This window comes from Gorilla gorilla, chromosome 16 (genome assembly GCF_029281585.2).
Source record: "Gorilla gorilla gorilla isolate KB3781 chromosome 16, NHGRI_mGorGor1-v2.1_pri, whole genome shotgun sequence".
Taxonomy (NCBI): domain Eukaryota; kingdom Metazoa; phylum Chordata; class Mammalia; order Primates; family Hominidae; genus Gorilla; species Gorilla gorilla.
The window spans coordinates 82,620,727-82,641,694 of NC_073240.2; the positions used below are offsets into that span (position 1 = coordinate 82,620,727).

The following is a 20,968-nucleotide window of genomic DNA, read 5'->3' on the forward strand; positions in this document are numbered from 1 at the left end:
ATCTATGTACTATGATATAAAATGTAAATTCTTACTGTAAGTCAAGATTTTTTTTAATTTTTAAAATTTTTAAAAAATTATTTCTATTTATTTATTTTTTGAGACAGGGTCTCACTGTCTTGCCCAGGCTGGAGTGCAGTGGTGCAATCCTGGCTTACTGCAGCCTTGACTCCCTGGGCTCAGGTGATTCTCCCACTTCAGCCTCCCAAGTAACTGGGATTACAGGCTCCCTCCACCGCACCCAGCTAAGTTTTGTATTTTTAGTAGAGATGGGGTTTCACTATATTGGCCAGGCTGGTCTTAAACTCGTGACCTCAAGTGATCTGCCTGCCTCAGCCTCCAAAAGTCCCAGGATTATAGGCATGAGCCACCATGCCCGGCCCTTCTCTTTTTAAATATAGCTAGCTCTCTATCAATCTTATTTATTTTCTTGAAAAAACAATTCTTGGTTTCACTGATCTTTTGTTTGGATTTTTGCACCTCAATTTCATTCAGTTCTTCTCTAATTCTATTTATATCTTTCCTTCTGTTGGTGTTGGGGTTAGTTTTTCTTTTTTTATTCTAGTTTCTTTAGGTGCAAAGTCAAATTGTTAATTTAACATCTTTCTAATTTCTCAATGAAGGTGTTTAGGGCTCTAAACTTTCCTCCTAACACTACTTTAGCTGCATCCCAGAGATTTTGGTAAGTTGTATCCCTATTTTCATTAATTTAAAAGAATATTTTAAAATTTCTGCCTTAATTTCTGTGCTTATCCAGGAGTTATTCAGAAGCAAGTTGTTTAATTTCCATGCATTTATGTAGTTTTGAGAAACTTCTTGATACTGATTTCTATTTTTATTGCACTGTGGTTTGATAATGTGCTTGGTATGAGTTCAATAACTTATTTGAAGTTATTGAGACTTGCTTTAGGACTTAACATGTGGTCTATGTTAGAATATGTTTCATGTGCAGATGAGAAGAATATATATTCCATGATTGTTGTGTGGAGTTCTAAAGATGTCTAGTAGGTCCAACTGTTCAAGTGCTGAGTTTAAGTCCAGAGTGTCTTCATTGGTTTTCTGCCTTGATGATCTGTCTAACATTGTCAGTGGGGTGCTGATGTCTCTCATTATTATTGTATGGTTGTCTAAGTCTTTTTGTAGGCCAAGAAGGACTTGTTTTATGAATCTGGGTGCTCCAATGTTGGGTGCAGTATGTATTTAGGATAGTTAAATTTTCTTTTTGGATTGTATCCTTTATTATTATATAATGCCCTTCGTTATTATATAATGCCCTTCATTGTCACTTTAACTTTTATTGGTTTAAAGTCTGTTTTAAAAATAGTGACTCCTGTTTTTTTTTGTTTTCCATTTGTGTAGTATATCTTTCTCCATCCCTTTATTTTGAGTCTATGGGAGCTACATGAAATAGGTCTCTTGAAGATAATAGATGGTTGGGTCTTGTCTTTTTATCCAACTTGCCCCTCTGTGCCTTTTAAGTGGGAACATTTAGCCCATTTACGTTTAGAAGATTAGTATTGACATGCGTGATTTTGATCCTGTCCTCATGTTGTTAGCTGATTGTTATATAGATTTGATTGTGTAGTTGCTTTATAGTGCCTGTGGGCTATGTGCTTAAGTGTGCATTTTTTGTTTGTTTGTTTGTTTGTTTTTGTGGCAGTAGGTATTGTTCTTTTGATTCCATGTTTAGCATTCCCTTAAGAATCTCTTGTAAGTCTTGTCTAGTGAAAACAAATTCCATCAGCATTTGCTTGCCTGAGAAGGATTTTAGCTTTCTTTCACTTATGAAACCTAGTTTGCTTCACTTATAAAGCTTAGTTAGCTATATGCTTAAGTGTGTTTTCTGTAGTAGCAGGTGTCATCCTTTTAATTCCATGTTTAGCACTCCCATAAAGACTTCTTGTAAGGCTGGTCTAGTTTAAACAAATTCATTAAGCATTTGCTAGTCTGAGAATGATTTTATTTTTCCTTCACTTATGAAGTTTAGTTTGGCAGGATATGAAATTCTTGGTTGGAATTTCTTTGCTTTGAAAATGCTGAAAATAGGCCCCCAATCTCTTCTGACTTGTAAGGTTTCTGCTGAGAGGTCTGCTGCTGCCTAATAGGGTTCTTTCAGTTTATGATTTACCCTACTCTCTAATTGCCTTTAAGATTTTTGTTTGTTTGTTTGCATTGACCTTGATGAATCTGATGACTATGTGTCTTGGTGATGGTTGTCTTGTGTAGTATCTAGCCAGGGTTCTCTATATTTCTCATATTTGCATATCAACCTCTAGCAAAATTAGGGAAATTTTTGTGGACTGTATCCTCAAATATATTTTCCAAGGTGCTTATTATCTCTCGTTTTCTCTCAGGAATGCCAATGAATTGTAGATTTGATCTCTTTACATACTCTCATATTTTTTAGAGATTTTGTTCATTTTTCTTAATTCTTTTTTATTTCCCTTTATCTGATTGAGTGGATTCAAGAAACCAGTCTTAGAGCTCTGAGATTCTTTCTTCAGCTTGATCTATTCTGCTGTTGATATTTCTGATTGTAGTATGAAATTTTTATAGTGAGTCTTTCAGCTCTAGAAGTTCAGTTTGGTTCTTTCTTAAAGTGGCTATTTTGTCTTTCAGCTCTTGTAACATTTTACTGGATTCCCTGGATTGATTGGGCTTCAACTTTCTCAGGAATCTCAGTGAGCTTCCTTGCTATCCAGATTCTGAATTTTATGTCTGTCATTTCAGTCATTTCAGACTGAGCAAAAAACCATTGCTAGGGAACTAGTGGACTCATTTGGAGGTAAGGGGACACTGGCTTTTTAAATTGCCAGAGTTGTAACTGGTTCTTTCCCATCTGCAAGGGTTAGTGTTCCTTTAACTGTGGTGTAAGTTGATTATACTCAGTTGGCTTTGTTTCTGGATGTTTTCAGAGGATCAGAGCTCTGCACAGGATCTTTATGCGTGGGTGAATTCTTGTGTTTGGTTTCACAGATGCGTATATTAGTAGGATAATTTTTGGTGTTGCAGCTTAGGCTGTGATCCAGTAGATGGTGTGGAAGAGTGATGGCCAATAGCTAGGCTGATAGCCAGTCACACTACTCTTTTGTATCTCCTCATATTGGCAGGTGTGCTCTGCAGTTGGGGGTAGAGACAAATGGCCCCTTCACCAGGTCTGCTCATGAGCCTTGGGGAGACCCTTTTGATCACCAGTTATGTGCCCGTGTTTCTTTTGTTAGGTGTTCCAGGATGCGGGGCCCCCTCTGGGAAAGGCTGTAACAGGAAGATGTTCTTCACCCTTTCTGGATTGACCCTGTGGAGGGAGGCATATCTTGTTCCCACCCTGGCCCGGGAACCCATTTGTCTCACCCCTTGCCACACTCTGAGGGTGGGGGATCCTCCCTCACTCAAGTGCCAACCACAGATCCTGGCTTTGTATTCCTGAGCTGCTGTACTGTGGCCCTGGGGCACCAGAACATCCCATGGCTCTGTCTGAATCCATGGTTGGATTCTGGCTGCACTGGGGATTCTATGTGCTCCAGATCACCAGGAAAGTACTCAGGTGGAGCAGTGCGCTCAGGCTGGGCCAAGGATGCTGTGCTGTGCACCTGCTCCTGCAGGGTGGCTAGGCATGGGCCCTGGGAAGGGCTAGCATGTAGGAAGGCTTGCAGAACAGATGTGCATCATTCCCAGGGAAGCCAGCCCTGCTCTCTCCTGGCTGGAAGGTCAGCTGGGGCCAGCGCCTGCCAGAGGGGAATAGAGAGTCCTGGGGGATGACCATCTATGGCTGCTTTCTGCTGGAGCTGTCCAGTGCACACAAACTCCTCAGCTCCATGCTGTCTGAAGGCCTATCTTTGCCTGTTCCCTGGGGAGATCCCCCTCCAGCTCCCACGTCCTTGTGTGATGCAGGGTCCCCTGTAGCTAGAATCCCAGAGGCTGGTGGCAAGAGTGAGGCATCCTTCAGTTCCCTCACTCACTGCTTTCCCAGGAGCTGTTTGGGCCAGGAACTAGCCTAATAGCATTTGGGTACCCCTGCAGGGTTCCCAGCTTCTTCCCTCTTCAGCCTCAGCTTCAGCATCACTTCTACCCACCCCTGGCTTTTTCTTTTTGAAGAGCTACCCAAATTATGGTGGCTTACTGGATAGTTTGGTCTCTCTCAGTGGGAGCAACACTTCCTGGCTGCATGTAGTCGGCCATCTTGTTTCCGCCTCCTGCTGTCTTTGAAGAATGCTCAGCCTCCATCCAGCTGGGCCGCATCTGTCTGTCTTAGCAGCAGCAGAAGCAGCAGCAGCAGCAGGAGGAGGAAGACAGCAATGATGAGGCTGCCTACCGAGCATTCATGAGGACCTCCTATGAGAAGAACCCAAAGCTGCTAGCATCCCTGGCTGCTGAATAGGTGTACTGTGCCTGGCACCCCAAGCAGCCCTCCTTACAGCCTTGCAGCCAAGCCTCTTCCAGCCTCCCTCCTCTCCACTGCATACTAAGTAGATTTCTTCAAGGTCAGGCATAGTAAATTGTTGGAGTGGGATTGACACCTAGGTCTACTTAGGCTGTAAAGCTACAGCATGTAACCACGACATGATATGCTATCATTTCTAAAATAGAATAAATTTAAGGAAACTAAATATTCAATTCTTGAAGATAGAAAAAAATAAAACAAATAAAAGCAAGAAGGAAAAAAGTAGCTAAAGCAGAAATAAATATGTTGGAAATCAAACCCCAAAAAGCAGATGTTTTCACTGCTTCTAAGAATGAGTCCTTGGAAAGGACTGATAGAACAGATAGGCCTCAGTGAAGATAAAGCAAGGCAAACAGAAGGGGAGGCCAACAGAAATGCAGAGCACTGGTCAGGAGAACATATGCACAGATTTTAGAAAATATTTAAAATTATGAGTCTGTGATGGACAACTCTATACTAACAAACCTGAAAATCTGGATGAAAGAGTACTTTTATGACAATGTAAGTGGTCAAAATTAACAGAGGAAATTTTTTTAAAAATTAAAATAGACCAACCAAGGAAGTAATGGAAAAAGTTTCAAAGAACTACCTAAAGGGGATGCCAGGACCAAAAAATTTTATGGAAAAAATATTTCAAGCTTTTAGGACTAGGTGTACTTTAAACTATTAAACTATTTCAGAAAGTAAAAGAAATGTCCAGCTTCTCATTGCTTTTTTTATAAAACCTAAGACAACCCAAATGAGATGGCAGACCATTCCTATTTGTGAATATAGATATAAAAGTCCTAAATAAAATGTTAGCAAACTCAATCCAGTTATCTATTAAAAGAGACGCACACTGTGATCTAATGGGACTTAAAACAGTAACAAAATATAGGTAGCTCAATTGTAAGAAAGGCATTAGTATATTTCTTCATTTTGACAAATCAGAAGAGGAAAGACACCTGATAGTGCCAAACAGCTAAAAAAGCATTTAATAAACAATCACCCGTTCTTGATGAAAATGCTTCCAAAATTATCATTAGTAACATATATTTCCTTAATATGATAAAAAAAATTATGTCTCAATATATTGGTCAACATTCTACATACCAGAAAACACTGCAGGAATTTCCATTAATGTCTGGAAAGAGAAATGAAAATTCTGTATTGTCATCATGATTTACTAAGGTTCTAGAAACTTTAGTCAGTAAAATTAGAAAACAAAATGAAATAAGTGACCCAAATATTTGTAAATGAAGCACGTTTGTTAATGTTCAGAGGTTACATGATTGAAAATTCAAAATAACCTACTGAATAGTTATTAGAATTAATATGAGATCTGCAAGTTTGCAAGTTATGAAGTAAATATGTATATACAAAGACTAACCAATTAGAAAATATATTTTACAAATAATTCAATTCAAAATAGAAAAAAATGTTCCGGAAAAATGTAATTAAAAATATTTAGAGCCCAAATAAAGAAGAGTATAAAATGTTATTGAAAGTCTGAAAAGAAAATTTGAATGAATATAAAAACAAAACAACAATTTTCTAAAAAGTCCCTGGATGGGAAGAATTTCTCTCCTAATTCATCTATAAATGCAAAGCAATTCCAATCAAAATTTCCACCAGACATTTTAGAACCTGATAAAATTATTTCACAACTACTAGCTGACAAAATTAAGCATAAATTTCTATTTTGTTCCTGCAAATAGAAAACCTTTATTTTCTCATCATAATTGTGACATGATTGTTGTAAAAAGAAATCAAGTGTAGGAAATTACGCAGAAAGGAAACACTCCTTGTAAATATCATCCCCCAGCACCTTGCTGTACCTTCCCAAAAAGTTATTAATAGTTTGATTTTATTGATGCAAGTAAGTTTTTTGTAAATAAAACTCAACTCCAGCTATTTTATGGTTTTTCAGCTTTACAATATATTGCAGACATATTTCCATATCTATATATGTATCTATTTTATTCTTGTGATTGGCTGCATGGTATTCCATCGTACAAATGTATCATAATATATTTAACAAAATCTCCCATTCATATACATTTAGGTTTTTTCTCCTCTTTTACTGTTTTTTGAGTAACAATTTTTTTTTTAGTCCATACTACGTGCAAGGCAATAAGCTAAGTATCTCTCAGAATTATTTTCTTTAGGCTTCACGGTTGTTAGCATTGTTACCTCTAAGCCATAAAGGTGTTAAATACTTTGCTTAAGTTGTCCAGATACTAAGCAACAGATCTGGCATACAGAGCAAGGTCAATTTCAGAGCCTAAGCCTTTAAGCAGTATATTTATAATTCTGCTTGTCCATCTTCCCAATTATTGACAATTACTAATTAACGACACTGTGTGGACATCCCTATGTGTAGCTTTGTGCAGTTGACCTCTCATTTCATTCTGCAATGACATTGACTGAGTGCGTCCTAAGTGTGAAGTCCTGCTCTGGGCATTGGGATTCCATGAGGAATGAGCTTTAGCCAGTCTTTCAAGAACAATGATGAGTGGATATGCCCTTATTTATCTGGGTGGAAATGCCTTTATTTATCTAGCTCTTTCTTGCGATTGACTATATAGCAGGCCTTTGGAGGTAATATATTACCTCCATACTGGAGGTAACATATACTGATTGGGAAATCCCTTTCCTGACTTATCCTGTGCCCCAGGTACCTGGATCTTGTTGAGGCCCTCCTGATGCCCCGCTCATGCCTGTGCACTGATGGTTAGGTTCTCCTTCCAGGATGCTGAAAGTGCAATGGTCCCTGTGAGGGGCTTCTCCAGGATCTTAAGGACTTTTCTGAGGAGCAGCATTGAGAATCTTCCCTGATGGCTCTTGACTTGTCTTCTGCTCTGAGGTCAGCCCACTGTGGCTCCTTGTCACTCTGATGTTGGTTGGCTACCTGGAGTGCATCATTCTGTGGTCCTAGCTGAGATGGTTTCCTTGAGAACACTTCACGTGATGTTGGTGCAGGAAAAGTCTGTTGGAAAGGGCCTCTGAAACACTCATCTGCCGTTCATTCACTGAACATGCAAATGCCCCTTCTTTGTGTCAATCCCCATGAAAGCTCTGGGGACAAAAAATGAATGAGACTATGTCTATCTCTCCTCTCCAGGAGGTAACAGTATAGAGGAAGAAAGATAACAGATATGAAACTAACTTCAACACAACTTGCTTAAATTACCAGTTGGGAAACTGAGGCCCAGAGACAGTGTCTTCCTAGTCCTGTGTACAATGTATAGAGACATACACAGAACTACTCCCAGCTGCAGATCCAATGGAATCCTATTAAAGATACTTCTTTTTTTTTGAGACAGGGTCTCACTGTTGCCCAGGCTGGAGTGCAGTGCTGTGATTTCGGCTCACTGCAGCCTCCACCTCCCAGGCTCAAGCAATCTCTCCATCTCAGCCTCCTGAGTAGCTGGGACCACAGGCACGTGCCATCATGCTGGCTAGTTTTTTTGTTGTTTTTTTTTTTGTATTTTTGGTAGAGACAGGGTTTCACCAGGTTGCCCAGGCTGCCCTTGAACTCCTGAGCTCAAGCAAATCACCCACCTCGGCATCCCAAAGTGTTGGGATTACAGGCGTGAGCCACTGTACCCCACCTAAGATATTCTTTTAGAAAGAGAAAGAACCATACATTTCTTCATTTCTTATCATTGAGTTATTCTTTAATTGACAAAGACAAAAATTACCCCCTGGGCTAGAGTGACCAAACTTTAAAAATTGCCTTTGATGTAGGACACTGTTGGAGAATTCAGCAATTTGAAACACATTTTACCAGCTAGTTCTCCTCTCTCCATATGGTTATTTACCCTCCCAAAGATCTCCAGTGAGTTAAATGTATTTTATCCAGGTGGAAATACTGTGGCCTTTCCTCCGGTGGCTTAGCTTTGCCTAGCACAAAAACAGGCACATGACAGTTTCTCAGCAAGTGCTTGTTGAATAAAAAAAAAAAAAATTAAAAGGAAGGAAGGAAGGAGGAGGAAGGGAGGGACAGACTAACAGATCCTGCTTCACAGTACATATTCTGCAAGTTTTTTGAACTTCTTTAAAGGGGAGGAACTATCCATTTCTTTTCAATTCAGCTCTATCCTTTTGGCTCTGCATTTTCTAAATAAATGACAGCTCTGCCATGGTAAAAACATATACTGATAACTATGATGATGAGTCAGTCCTGCCCCACTTTTTTTTTTGGCACAGTGTCCTTACCCAAGATGTGATGGGGAGACCCCTTCCAGATCTAGTATTCTGTGGAAGACATAACCAAAGAACAAATACACTAGCCCAGTTGGGGAGGTGTGGGGAAGCCTCCAGGGAGTTGGAGAGCAGTTTTCTAGGGAGTTGCAGAACTTCTCAGTTTTTCTGCTTGGAAGTAAAAGCAACTGATCGCATTAGCTTAGCCATGTTAGAAACCTTCATTGTGCTTCCCCCCCGGAATCCTCTGGAGGAGACCCACAAGGCTGTCTTGTGGAGGGCCCACCAGAGGCAGAGAAAATCTGGCAAGAGTTTGACAAGTTGTCATAGAGCCTGGGGAAAGATAAGGGAAAGCTCATTAGTTCCAACCTTTCGAAGGCAGCTGGACTGGAGGAATGGCACGGGCTTGCCCCCCAGCTCTGCTGACATTTGGTTCCATTAGGGAGCAATAGCTGGTTCCAATGTCCTGAGCTCAATTACTGAAGCTAAGCTGAACCATGTGACCACAGCACTGTGTTTTCAATTATTCTCTCTCCCTTCCTCTCTCTCGACGCCAGGCCTGGAGGGAAGGCAATCTCCCACAGAAGTCCAATTCTGGCTTCTCTACTACAGCTCTTTTGCAATTGTTCTCTTCCTTTAAAAAAAAATTCCGTAATGACAAGCCTCATTTTGAAAACTGCCTTCACTCTTAACCAAAGGATTAATGCCTTGCCCCCTGGTTCATTGCCATCTCCCATCCCACGGGCCCTGCCATCCCACATGAGAGCCTAGGTCATGAAAGTGGTGATTCTCTTGGGAATAGCTTATTTTTTCAAAGCTGCCAGTACTCATCAGACACTCCTGCAAATGGTGCATTGGGATTAGCACAGTTTCCACCAAGGAATTTGATCCCTCTGTTCTCTTAAATGCTACATGCAGCCAACTATTCCACCACTGAGTGAAGCACACAGCCTTACACCTAGCCCCAAAGGCCCCCAAATGTTTTTTTGTCCTGAAAAATGCCTAGTGAGTGACCTTACTATTGCTGGGACAGTTATTGTACATTGGAAGAGGATGTGGAAGAGAAAGGGAATTGGGTTTGCGTTCCAAGAACCCATGCAGACTGTGGCAATTCTTGGTGGGACAAGAATGCAAGAGGCTGTTATACCAGAATCTGACACTGGGGGATGAAGGGGGCAGAGTTGAGGCCTTGACTGGGTATGATGGCTTCTCTCCTAGGCTTGGGGTGGGATAAGAGAGTTTCAAAAACCCTCTCGGCCCTTGGATGTCACTGTTTTCCATGCCTTATGCCAGCAACAGCAGAGAGAAGAGCTACTATTCCAGGAGGGTTTTTTTTTTTTTAAAGCAAAAAGAAAGTCTTTTGGTTTGCATAACTGCATAGGTCAATGCAGTTTCAGGCATGGCTGGATCTAGATGCCCATATGATAACGTCTGAACTCAGTCCCTCTCAGATTTTCTCTCTGTCCTCCTTCCTTTATCTCTACCTCTCTCCCCACCTCTATGAGTTCTGTACCTTCTGTGGTGGCTTCACTCACAGGCAGCCTCTCTACATGGTCGCCCTCAGCATCCCCATGTTTATTTCTTTTCTGTTTAGCACCAGCAAAGTCCAGAAGGATTTTAACACAGCACTGATTATCTTACAAATTTCCAAATGCCTAATGGACCAGTGTTAGCTGTGACCAACACACACACACAGACACACACACACACACACACACACACACACACATACTCACACACATCTTTCCCTGTGAAACCCTGGTGAACTATGGAACTCCTAAGGAAGTGATCAAAATGGAAAGAAGTTTGGACATATTAATATTTATAGCGATGTTGGTGTGGAGAGTCACTAGTTTTGGGAAGTGGAATTGGCAGGATGCAGAGAAACTCTTGGATTGGGGATGGGGGCAGAGGAACATTCACAATTTGCATTTGGAAGATGACATCTGGAACTAAAGGCAATAATGAGGTAAAAGAGAAAACTACTCTAAAAGCTTGAAACGTATATATTCTTCTGCCAATGGATCTGAGCATTGATATACTGGTTAACAAATCCTCTCAAAATGCAGCAAGCTTTTTAACCAAGCAGATTTGGCCTCTGGACTTTGGTTCATGGCACTGGGGTTTGTAAAAGGCAGACCTGATACAACAGTTTCAGTGGCTGTAGAGAAAGGAAGCTGACTCTGTGGGCTGAGGCTTGAAGAGGAGGTAAGCATGAGGGGAGGAAGTACAAAGTGCAGAACATTTTCTCAAGAAGACATGAAGGGGATAAAGGAAAAGCAAGTGACAAGAGGAGGACATGGAGTTAACATATAGTGTTTGAAAGACATAAAATGTTTGAGTGTGTTCATGTGCTGAGGATAAAGATCCAGCACAGAGGAAGAGACTGAGGCTAAAGCTGAGAAAGGCAATAATCAATGAGACGGTAGAGCCAGGGTAAAGCATGCAGGCTTAAGAGCCAGATTGCCTGGTTTGATTCCTGCTTTTACTGAGTCCTAGCTGTGTGATCTTGAGAAAGTCACCTAACCTCCCTGTGCCTTAGTATCTCTTCTGTAAAATGAGGATATTGATGGAGGCTACCACAGAGTTTATGAGAACTAAATAGGAAAGCAATGAGAGCAATGCCTGGCAAACCATAGTGAAGTTTTCAAACAGACATTGTTGGAAATGTGTTATCAAGCTGATTACTGAAACAGTACTACTGTTGGCCAGAGCTGGAGGCCCAGTTGGTGGCCACGAATGTTTCATGATACCAATCTGTTCAGGAGTGAGAGTGTCTCCTTCAAGGCTTAGAGACCCACAGTCAGGCATGAACTCTGCAGAGGCTTGGATTTGTCTGTGATTGGAGTTTTACTATCATTTGAGATGGAAGGACATAGAGTACAAAACTTAGGCATGTTGACAAGAGGGTGCTTGATAAAATGGATCAAAACTGAATTAATTTATACTAAAGCATCAAGCACAGTGCCTGATATATTGTAGACTTTCAATCAATCATTAATTCATTTTTGTTTGTTGCTATTGATTACTGGGATGGTTGGTGAATAAACTGATAAAATCAAAGAGCTAATACAGAAAACAATAAATGTGTGCAATTTGAGTGCTGAAAAACAGTCTATTTTTAGGCAGAAATTCTCCTTTTGGAGGATATGTGAAAGGGTTTTGACGTAATGAAATGTTATTAGGTCTCTGCTATTCCTTATTCAATACTGGATGTGCGCAAACAGCAGTACCAATAGGCCAAGAGCATCCCACAATTTGTTGTTCTGGCCACAGCCTCTCTTTTGTGGCTTGGGCCTGAGTCAGAACTTTTTAGGATACAGCATCAGGGCTCCTTTCACCACCTGCTTCATGGAAACTGAATCCATGGGAGGCTCCTCTTGGCAAAGCTGAGCCAGGATGTTGGCCTGACTGGAAAGCCCATCTTTGGTCTCTCTGGCTGTGAGAGTTTGACCCAGTGGGGATAGGTGATGAAGCAGGAGCCCCTGGGCCTGACTGTGACTCTGGCCAAGTGTTTGACTTTAGGCCTGGAGAAAGGCACTCATGTTTGCCAGGAGCCTGTTATGTGCTCATCCCTTTGGCAGGCACTTGCCAAGTGTCACCTTCTTTTATGCTCACATCAACTCTGGCAGGTCAGTGTTAGGTAAGACTTGCAACCTTCCTAGCCTTGGGCTCTTCATCTGTCAATGGAGGACATAAGACATCAGTGGTCTTCAGACTCAGCTCCATGGATTCTGGGGTTTCTTTGGAGATGCCATGGGAGTTATCAAGGGTGAAGTTACCAAGGGGACCAGGGAAGTGGAACTTAGTTTTGGTTTTCCCATCTTTGGTCTGCTCTATAGACTGGAGTTCACTGCACACTTTTGTTTAAAGAATGGCTTCCAAGTTTAAAAACCTCACAAAGTACTGGCCTCTAAGATCCCTAAACTGTCTCCTATAACTTATTACTGGCTTTTCTGCTAGTGCCTTGGGTTGGTACTTACCCTCTCTGCACCTCAGTTCCCTTGTCTATAGAATGAGAAGCTCTGGGGCTAGGTCTCCATGACACTGGGAGTGGAGTGGGTGTTAACCGCTTGGGTTAACTGAGCCCCATTTGGCTGGCACACTGGAAGGGCCAGTGATCTTAAAGGATGATCTGCCCATCTGTCCTGCTTCACGGGCACCAAGAACCCGTGGCTCAGATCCAGGACTCGTGTGCAGCTCCACTTCTCAGCAGCAAGTCACATTGCTTCTTCCCATTTCCTCTTTCCTCTAGGGACTCATGAAGTGGCAGCTAAGCCCTGTCCAGTGGCCACCCGTCAGCCAAGGGCTAGAGACCAGGAAAGGAAGAAAGGCAGCTTCACTTCCTCTTTGAGGATGGAGTCGCACAGCCGCGCTGGAAAGAGCAGAAAATCCGCAAAATTTCGGTCCATCTCCAGGTCCCTGATGCTCTGTAATGCTAAGACCAGTGACGATGGCTCTAGCCCTGATGAGAAATATCCTGATCCCTTTGAGATTTCCTTGGCCCAGGGCAAAGAGGGAGTTTTCCACTCATCTGTGCAGCTGGCAGACACATCGGAGGCTGGGCCCAGCAGTGTTCCTGATCTAGCACTGGCCTCAGAGGCTGCTCAACTCCAAGCAGCTGGGAATGATCGAGGCAAGACCTGTAGGAGGATATTCTTCATGAAGGTATGCCCAGGCTTTGCAGGTCTGAAATAGCCTGCAGTTGGTTTCTGGTGCTGTGAATTAAAGTCTTTGAATCCATTTATTCAAAAATCATGAAGCTGCAGAGTTATAATTCTGAAAGAGAGCAAGAAAAAAGTTGAGGCAGGGCCCACTGGAACTATAACAATGAGTATGGGAGTGAATCAGGCTCAGTTAACACTCTTGCTTGAGAGGTTCAGGGAAGCACTATGTCACTCCAAGGTAAACTGAGCCTAGATCCCTGATGGAAAATGCCAGATGCAGTAGTCAATACACTGGGAAGCTCTCTTCTCTAGACAGGCATTATAGAGCATACCATAGGCAGGCCAAATCACATCTTTCTTGTAGACTTATAGAAACAGACTTATAGGGCCTGGGCAGAGAAGGAGGCCTTATGGCAAGCAAGGTAAGGGGTGCCAGATGAGTGAGTTTGTTCCCTGAATGCTGACTGTGAACATTTTCCAGGTACCTTCTGCCATTTTCAACATAGGTGTAGATGCTGAAGGTGGCAAGTGGAGCCATCAGTAGGGGAGGGGGAAATAAGCAGTGTTTGGGGACCTGCCAGAATTCAGAATGTTTTCCTTTCTGTTATATCATATTTCAATTTTTGTCATCATAATGAGATGGAGATTGCAGAATACCAGAAATCTAGACCGAGTAAAATATTTTGCTATCAAGTGCTGTGGCTTTTATCAAAGGTGAGATTTCTTAAGGGTCCAGATGGCCCTGAACCATGGGGTCAGTGCTGCTAACTCAGTGATAAGCCAACATACAGACATTTCTCCTATAGCCTACTGCCAGTCTATGAATATAAATAGGGAAGACATTCCAGTACCTTTGAAAGGGGTCTGTCACCTCTGTACAGCTTGCCTTCTTCAGGAGGGAAATCACTATTTAACACACATAATAAACAACATTTGTGTTAAGGGCCTTAAGGACTCCACAGCATCCTTAAGAGCCTCACCCAGCCCAGTCTGCTCTATAACCCATGATGTGACTTCTATTAATATGTCCTGCACTTACTTAATTGGGTAGAAGGAGAAGCCATCAGCCCAGTGGGTTTGGGGGAGGCTCGCCAGGCTCCCAGCCTGCCATTAATGATGTGAAAAAATCCAATCCACCAACTGAGAGTCAAATTTATTAGTGACATTATGAATGTATCTAGATTAGTGCTCACCTAAATGAAATTCAAAAATTATTTCAAGACCTCAGCAGAATCCTAGAATGGATTATTCACATGCTTCCACTTAATATCGTAGGTATTTCCTGAGCACCTATTATCTGCAAGGCACAGTGGGGGTCCAGTCTTTGCCCTGAAATAACTCACTTAAAATAGAGTGAAAAATACACTACAAGAGGGGTGTAGGAGGGCTGTGGGAGGCTCAAAGGAAAAAGGCAGCATGTCTCTGGGGATGCTGTCATTCCTTCCTTCATTCAGTAAATACTTAAGCCAGGCACGGGAGTGAGCAAAACAGACTCAGTCCTTGCCCTATTGCAACTTTTATTCTGATTTGGGGATGTAGATAATAACAACTTGATATATAATATAATATTAAATAGTGAAGGACTATGAAGACATATTAAGAAGGATAAGGGGATAGAGAGTGATGAGGAGGGGTTACTGCTTTTTATTGAAAAGGTAATCACAAACGCTTCTCTAAAGATGTGACATTTTGGCAAGGACCTGAATGAAGTGGAGGGGGGTGCATCACGTGCCCACCTGGGGAAGGGCATTGCAGGCAGTGGGAACAGCATGTACAAAGACAGGAAGCAAGAGTGTGCCTAGGAGCATCAAGGAGACTGGTATGCCTGGGGTAAAGAGGAAAGAGGAGGATGGTAGAAGACCAAGTTGAGGTGGCAGCCAGGGACCAGAACAAGGGCTGTGGCAAGGACTTGGAATTTTATTCTACAAAGGATGGGAAGCCATTGGAGGATTTTGAGTAAGAAAGTGACATGCTCAGATTGGTGCTTTAAAAGGAGCACTCTGACTGCTGAGTGGAGAGTGGAGTGTAGGGAGACCAGTGAGGGGGACTGCAGCAATAACCCAGGCCAGAAATGATGTGGCTTGGACTGAGGTGGTGGTGGTAGAGGCACTGAGAATGGCCAAGGTAGGGATTTGTTGATGCAAGGATGTAGCATGTGAGAGAATGAGAGAAGTAAACTTCAACTGCAAGTTTCAGCCTGTGAGCACCTGGGGGTAGAAGTTTCAGCTTGAGCACCTGGGGGTAGTAGGGGAAGGAGGTGCCCTGTCCCAACATGCAAAACAGGAGGGGCTGGAAAAATGGTCAGGAAAATGGTGAGTTGTGCTCTTAAGGGTGCGCAGTTGTACTAAGCAGAGGTGGATGGGAGAGAATTCCAGGCGAAGGGACATGCGTCTGCAAAGACAGGCAAGGAGAGGTCTGAGTGCTTATGCTGGGGTCTCCGGGCACAGGTGAGCACGTCTATCACTCTGTCCTTGTACCTATTCCACAGCAGGAGGCTGGATACTTGGGAATGGCTAGATGGCACGGGGAAGGAGTGGGCATGGGGAGGGACCTGGGCAGGGGAAAGAACAAACTTCACCTTTTCATCTCTTTGTGATTCACATGTACAACAGATTTTTTTTTTTTTTTTTTTTTTTTTAGACGGAGTCTCGCTCTGTTGCCCAGGCTGGAGTACAGGGGTGCGATCTCAGCTCATTGCAACCTCTGCCTCCTGGGTTCAAGTGATTCTCCTGCCTCAGCCTCCAGAGTAGCTGGGATTACAGGAGCCCACCACTACACCCAGCTAATTTTAAAAATATTTTTAGTAGAAATGGGGATTCACCATGTTGGCTGAGCTGGTTTCAAACCCCTGACCTCAAGTGATCTGCCCGCCTTGGCCTCCCAAAGTGCTTGGGGGAGTGAGCCACCGCACCCAGTCCATATTTTGGTTTTAAAAATGTTTTCACGACTCTTATCTCATTGTCTTCCTTTCCCCCAAACCTTGGGAGGAAGGTAGTAGAATATGTTAATGATGCATATTATCAAATATACATATACTAATACAATAATAGCAATATTGCTATTTCTGAAGGGCAATATGGCACAGGGGTTAGGTGTGTGGGCTCATTAATCTGACTGCCTAGGTTGTGGTCTGACTTTCTCAGTTACTAGCTGTGTAATCCTAGACAATCCACTTTACCTCTCTGTGCCTCAGTTTTCTCACCTGTTAAATGGAGAAAGTTAAAAATAGTGTATATCTCATATGGATATTATAAGGATAACATTATAGGCACTTACATGAGAAAATTCACCTAAAACAGAACAATGCACATAGTAATTGCTTGATAAATATGATGATTATTATTATTTCTATTTTAGCATGGGGGCACTAATTCTGAGGAATTAAGCACTTAATGAATTCAATCACATTTACTGAGTCCCTTCAATGTGCTATACAGTGTGTAAGAGTTATAGTTGACGATGCTCAGAGGATAATGATGGAGACAGGGACAAACTGGATCATTCTTATTTCTGATGTGGCCAAAGTGCAGGCACAGACATGTCAGGGAAATCATGGGTACACCGAGGAGGGCAGACAGTGTGGGGAGGGGCGTCCTGGGGGAGGTGGCTGTTGAAAGCAGGATATTCCAGGAAACCAGTCTGGATGGTGGTAAGAGGTGGGAATGGGCAGAGGGATATGGGCTCGCAGGGGCTTGCAGGAGCTCACGGGGGCTTGGAAGAATTTGCTGGGGGTGGCAGAAGAGGTGATGAGCACAGTGGAGTCAAGTTTGAGGCAGGGATGAACTGGGACAACAGAGAGGGGCATTGTCCAATTCAGAACCTGAGCTCTCTTGTTCTTTTTTTTAAAGAGCACAGGTGATCCTTAAAGATCCAAGAGTGAATTCTAAGCAAGGGAGGGTTTCAGTTGTCTAAGCAAGTCCTGCAATCAAAGGTTCCAGGTCAGCAAGGCCAAAGGCGACAGCAGGTCCTCATATCCTTTCTGGAGAAGCTCAGAGTACTCAATAGCCCATACCCACTCACTTCTCCCTTCTCACAGGGACACTCTAGTCCATGCCCTGTCTGCCTCCCTCCCTGCCTCCCCTCGCCAGTGGCCCTGCACCCAGGCGTGACTCAGTTGGCCCAGATGAACTCTGCAGGCTCCAGCAATGCCATGGTTACACTGATTTCAAAACAACATCTGGAATGAGGCCCTGTGACGTTAGCCTCTCCTCTGGAAACGCCTAATATAAAAATTAAAGAAGAGGAAGTTATATAAACAGCCAACTTTTTTTTTTAAAGCCTTATTGGATGGGTTGTGTTTGGCCCAGAAAAGACTGGGTAAATTAATGCCCCAGGATGTGCCAAAGCGGGGCATGGGCGTGAAGAATCCAAACTAATTAAGCATTTGAATCTGTGTTGTGCATGAAATTACTGATTAGGGCTGTTTGTTCTGGGGGAGCTTCTAGACCCCTGGAGATGAATTCAAATGGAAGAATGTCAAAAGTCAGGCTTCCTAAGTTAATAAACAAAAGCAAATACAATTTATCAGACTTAGAACGTTGAAAGAAGGAATACAGGGACTCACTGGCTACTCCAGCCCCTGTCTGTTTGCAAATGGGAAGAGTATTTTTAAATGCCCTTTAAGTAGGATGTTAAGGCCAAATGGAAGGCAGCTCAGTTAGAGGGAACGAAAGGTCAAACTCTCCCTATCCTCTTTCCTCTCTTCCTTCTCCTTTCTTCCTTATTTCTTTCTCTTTCTTCAGACATTGGCAGGGACTTGTTATGAGCTGTCCTCTGGAGATAAAGAAATAGATTTGATATTATACCCTCAGGGAACTTGCAGTCTAGAGAAGGGGGCAGGTGTAAGCATAGTTAATTCTGTCCCTTATCTCTTCCCCAACCCGAATGGCATTCCTTGCTCAGTTTTCTTAAGGAAAGGTCTCAGCCAGAGAATGAGTAGTGGGGGAATTATATCCTACAAAGAGGCTTCTAGGTTACCTTTCATTTCCCTAGAATATTCCACAATAATAGGATTTACACCCTTCATTATGGAGCTTCCCTAGAAGGAATGGGTTCAGCTAAGATTTCTGTGAAATCAAAGCAATCTTAGCAATCAGCAAATGAGCTCTGGTCAAGTTGACTCTCCTGTCCACCTCTCCAGGAGGCTCAGTATACATGGGTGGCGGACAAAGGTAGGATTCCCTGGAGAGTTAAAGGGCATCAGAGCATGGGGGATGCAGGTGAAGATGGAGGTGAAAATGCAGAGGGAGACAGTGGAGGAAGGGGAGAGAAAGCTGGAGGCAGGAGTGAGAAGGATCACTCCTACATCTCAGAAGTCAAACCTGGCCCCAGATACACAAATAAATCATTTTCTGGCTGGGCACAGTGACTCATGCCTGTAATCCCAGAATTTTGGGAGGCTGAGGTAGGTGGATCCCTTGAACCCAAGGAGGTTTTGAGACCAGCCTGGGCAGCATAACAATATAACATAATATAACAATAACATAACATAGCAACATAACATAACAATACCTTGTCTCTGAAAAAAGGAAGGCAAGCAGGTGGGCAGGAAAGGAGAGGAGAGCTGAGGAGAGCAGAGGAGAGGAGGGGAGGGGAGGGGAGATCTATCCAAGGTCGGTCTGTCTCTCTCTCTCTCTCTCTCTCTCTCTCTCTCTCTCTCTCTCTCTCTCCCTCCCTCTCTCCCTCTCTTAAGACAGGGTCTTGCTTTGTCACCCAGGCTGGGATGCAATGGCATGAACATGGGCTCACCACAACCTCAACCTCCCAGGCTCAAGTGATCCCCCCTTTCAGCCTCCTGAGTAGTTGGGACTACAGGTACATGCCACCATGCCTGGCTAATTTTTGTATTTTTTGTAGAGGTGGGATTTCACCATGTTGCCCAGGCTGTTCTCAAACTTCTGCATTCAAGCAATCCACTCACCTTGGCCTCCCACAGTGCTGGGATTACAAGAGTGAGCCACTCTGCTTGGCCTACCCGAAGGTCATAAAGATATTTCCTCATGTTTTTTCTAGAAGCTTGGTTGTTTTATCTTTCACAATTGGATCTTTAATTCACATTAAATAAATTTTTGTATATGTTGTGAGTTAGCTGCTAACTTTTTTCCTACGTGAATATCCAATGTAGTCAACACCATTTTTTGGAAATCCTGTCCTCACCCCACTGCATAGCAGTGTCATCTCTTTTATAAGTCAAGGATCACATATGTATAGGTCTATTTCTGGTTTCTCTATTCTGATCTATTAGTCTTTTATTTTTCCTATTTTTGCACAGTTCAATTTACTGAAGCTTTCTAATAAGCTTTATGATATTTGGTCGTGTAAGTCCTCCACATTTGTTCTTAAAAACTAGACTTGGTTTTTCCGTTGGAATTTTTATTGGAATTGCATTGGCTTTATAGATCAATCTGAAGAAGACTGACATCTTTACAGTACTTGATATTCCAGTCCCTTTACATGATATATTTCTGCAAAGTTTGATTGGAGATTTTTGTTGTTGTTGTTTATTTTTCAGCATACCCAATCATTACCTACCATTTCTGAATAAGCGGAGCTCTATTTCTCCCCTTCCAATTTTTATACTTTTTTCCCCTTTATTTTACAGGCTAGGGCCTACAGTGCAATGTCGAATAGAAGTGGTGATAACAGGCATCCTTGTCTCATTCCTAATCTCAAGGGGAAAGTTTCGTTATTATTATGTCTGTACATATGATGTTTGTTGTAGTTTTTTTGTAGCTACGCTTCATTAGATTAAGGAAGTTTGCCTCTGTTCACAATTGGCAGAGGTTTTATTTTGCCTCCCCCCCACCCCCACCCCCAACATAAATTGTTGAATTTTGTGAAATGATTTTTTCCTGCATTTGTTGAGATGCTCGTATGGAGTTTTATACTTTACTTTTTCATGTAGTGAATTTCACCAATTGACTTTTTTGAATGTTGAAACAACTTTGTCTTCCTGGAATAAACTCAATTTAGCTATGATGTATTGTCCTTTTAATATAACTCTGGATTTGATATGCTAATATTTTGTTAGTAATTGTTGCCACTTGTGTTTATGAGAGAGATAACCTAAAACTTTCCTTTCTGGTAATGTTTTGGTCTGGTTTTCAAACTATGGGTATTTTGACCTCATGAAATGAGTTAGGAAATACTTTCTCTTTTCCATTTTCTGGAATACTTTGACTTACATTGGTGCTATACTTTCTTAAAATGGTTGAAGAATTCACCCATGAGCCGTCTGGGACTAGAGATTTCTTTTTGGAAAGGTTTTAAATTATCACTGTATTTATTTAGTGGAAATAGGACTAAACAAATTTTCAACTTCTTTTCATATCAGTTTTGGTAAGATGCATTTTTCTTCTGAGAATTTGTTTCATCTGAATTTCCAAATTTATTAGCATGAAGTTGTTAATAAAAATCTTATATTTTTACTCAAATTTTGAGATAGTTGTAGATTTACATGAAGTTATAAAGAATAATAGAAAGATCCTGTGTACCTTTTCCCAGTTTTCCCCAAAAGTAACATTTTGCATAACTCTAGTACAGTAGCACAACCAGCGTATTGATTTTGATGCAAACCATTAACGTTACTCACATTTTCTCAGCTTTACTTACATTGATTTGCGTGTGTGTATACTTGTTATTTTTTAGGCATTGGTAAAAACCATAGTGATGTTCA

General features: G+C 42.2%; 1 protein-coding gene across 6 annotated transcripts in view; it reads left to right on the forward strand.

Moving 5' to 3' along the window:
* Nucleotides 1-20,968, forward strand: part of IL16 (interleukin 16) — a 128,077-nt gene that overhangs the window by 31,191 nt on the left and 75,918 nt on the right. For 4 of the 6 annotated variants that reach the window (XM_055363648.2, XM_063698770.1, XM_063698772.1 and 1 more), the window contains exon 2: nucleotides 12,882-13,294. In XM_055363648.2, the coding sequence (XP_055219623.2) occupies nucleotides 12,882-13,294 (413 nt within the window). Of the gene's footprint in view, nucleotides 1-12,881; nucleotides 13,295-20,968 lie in introns of those variants that run through there. The other 2 variants (XM_019011032.4, XM_019011031.4) reach the window with 2 other exon arrangements.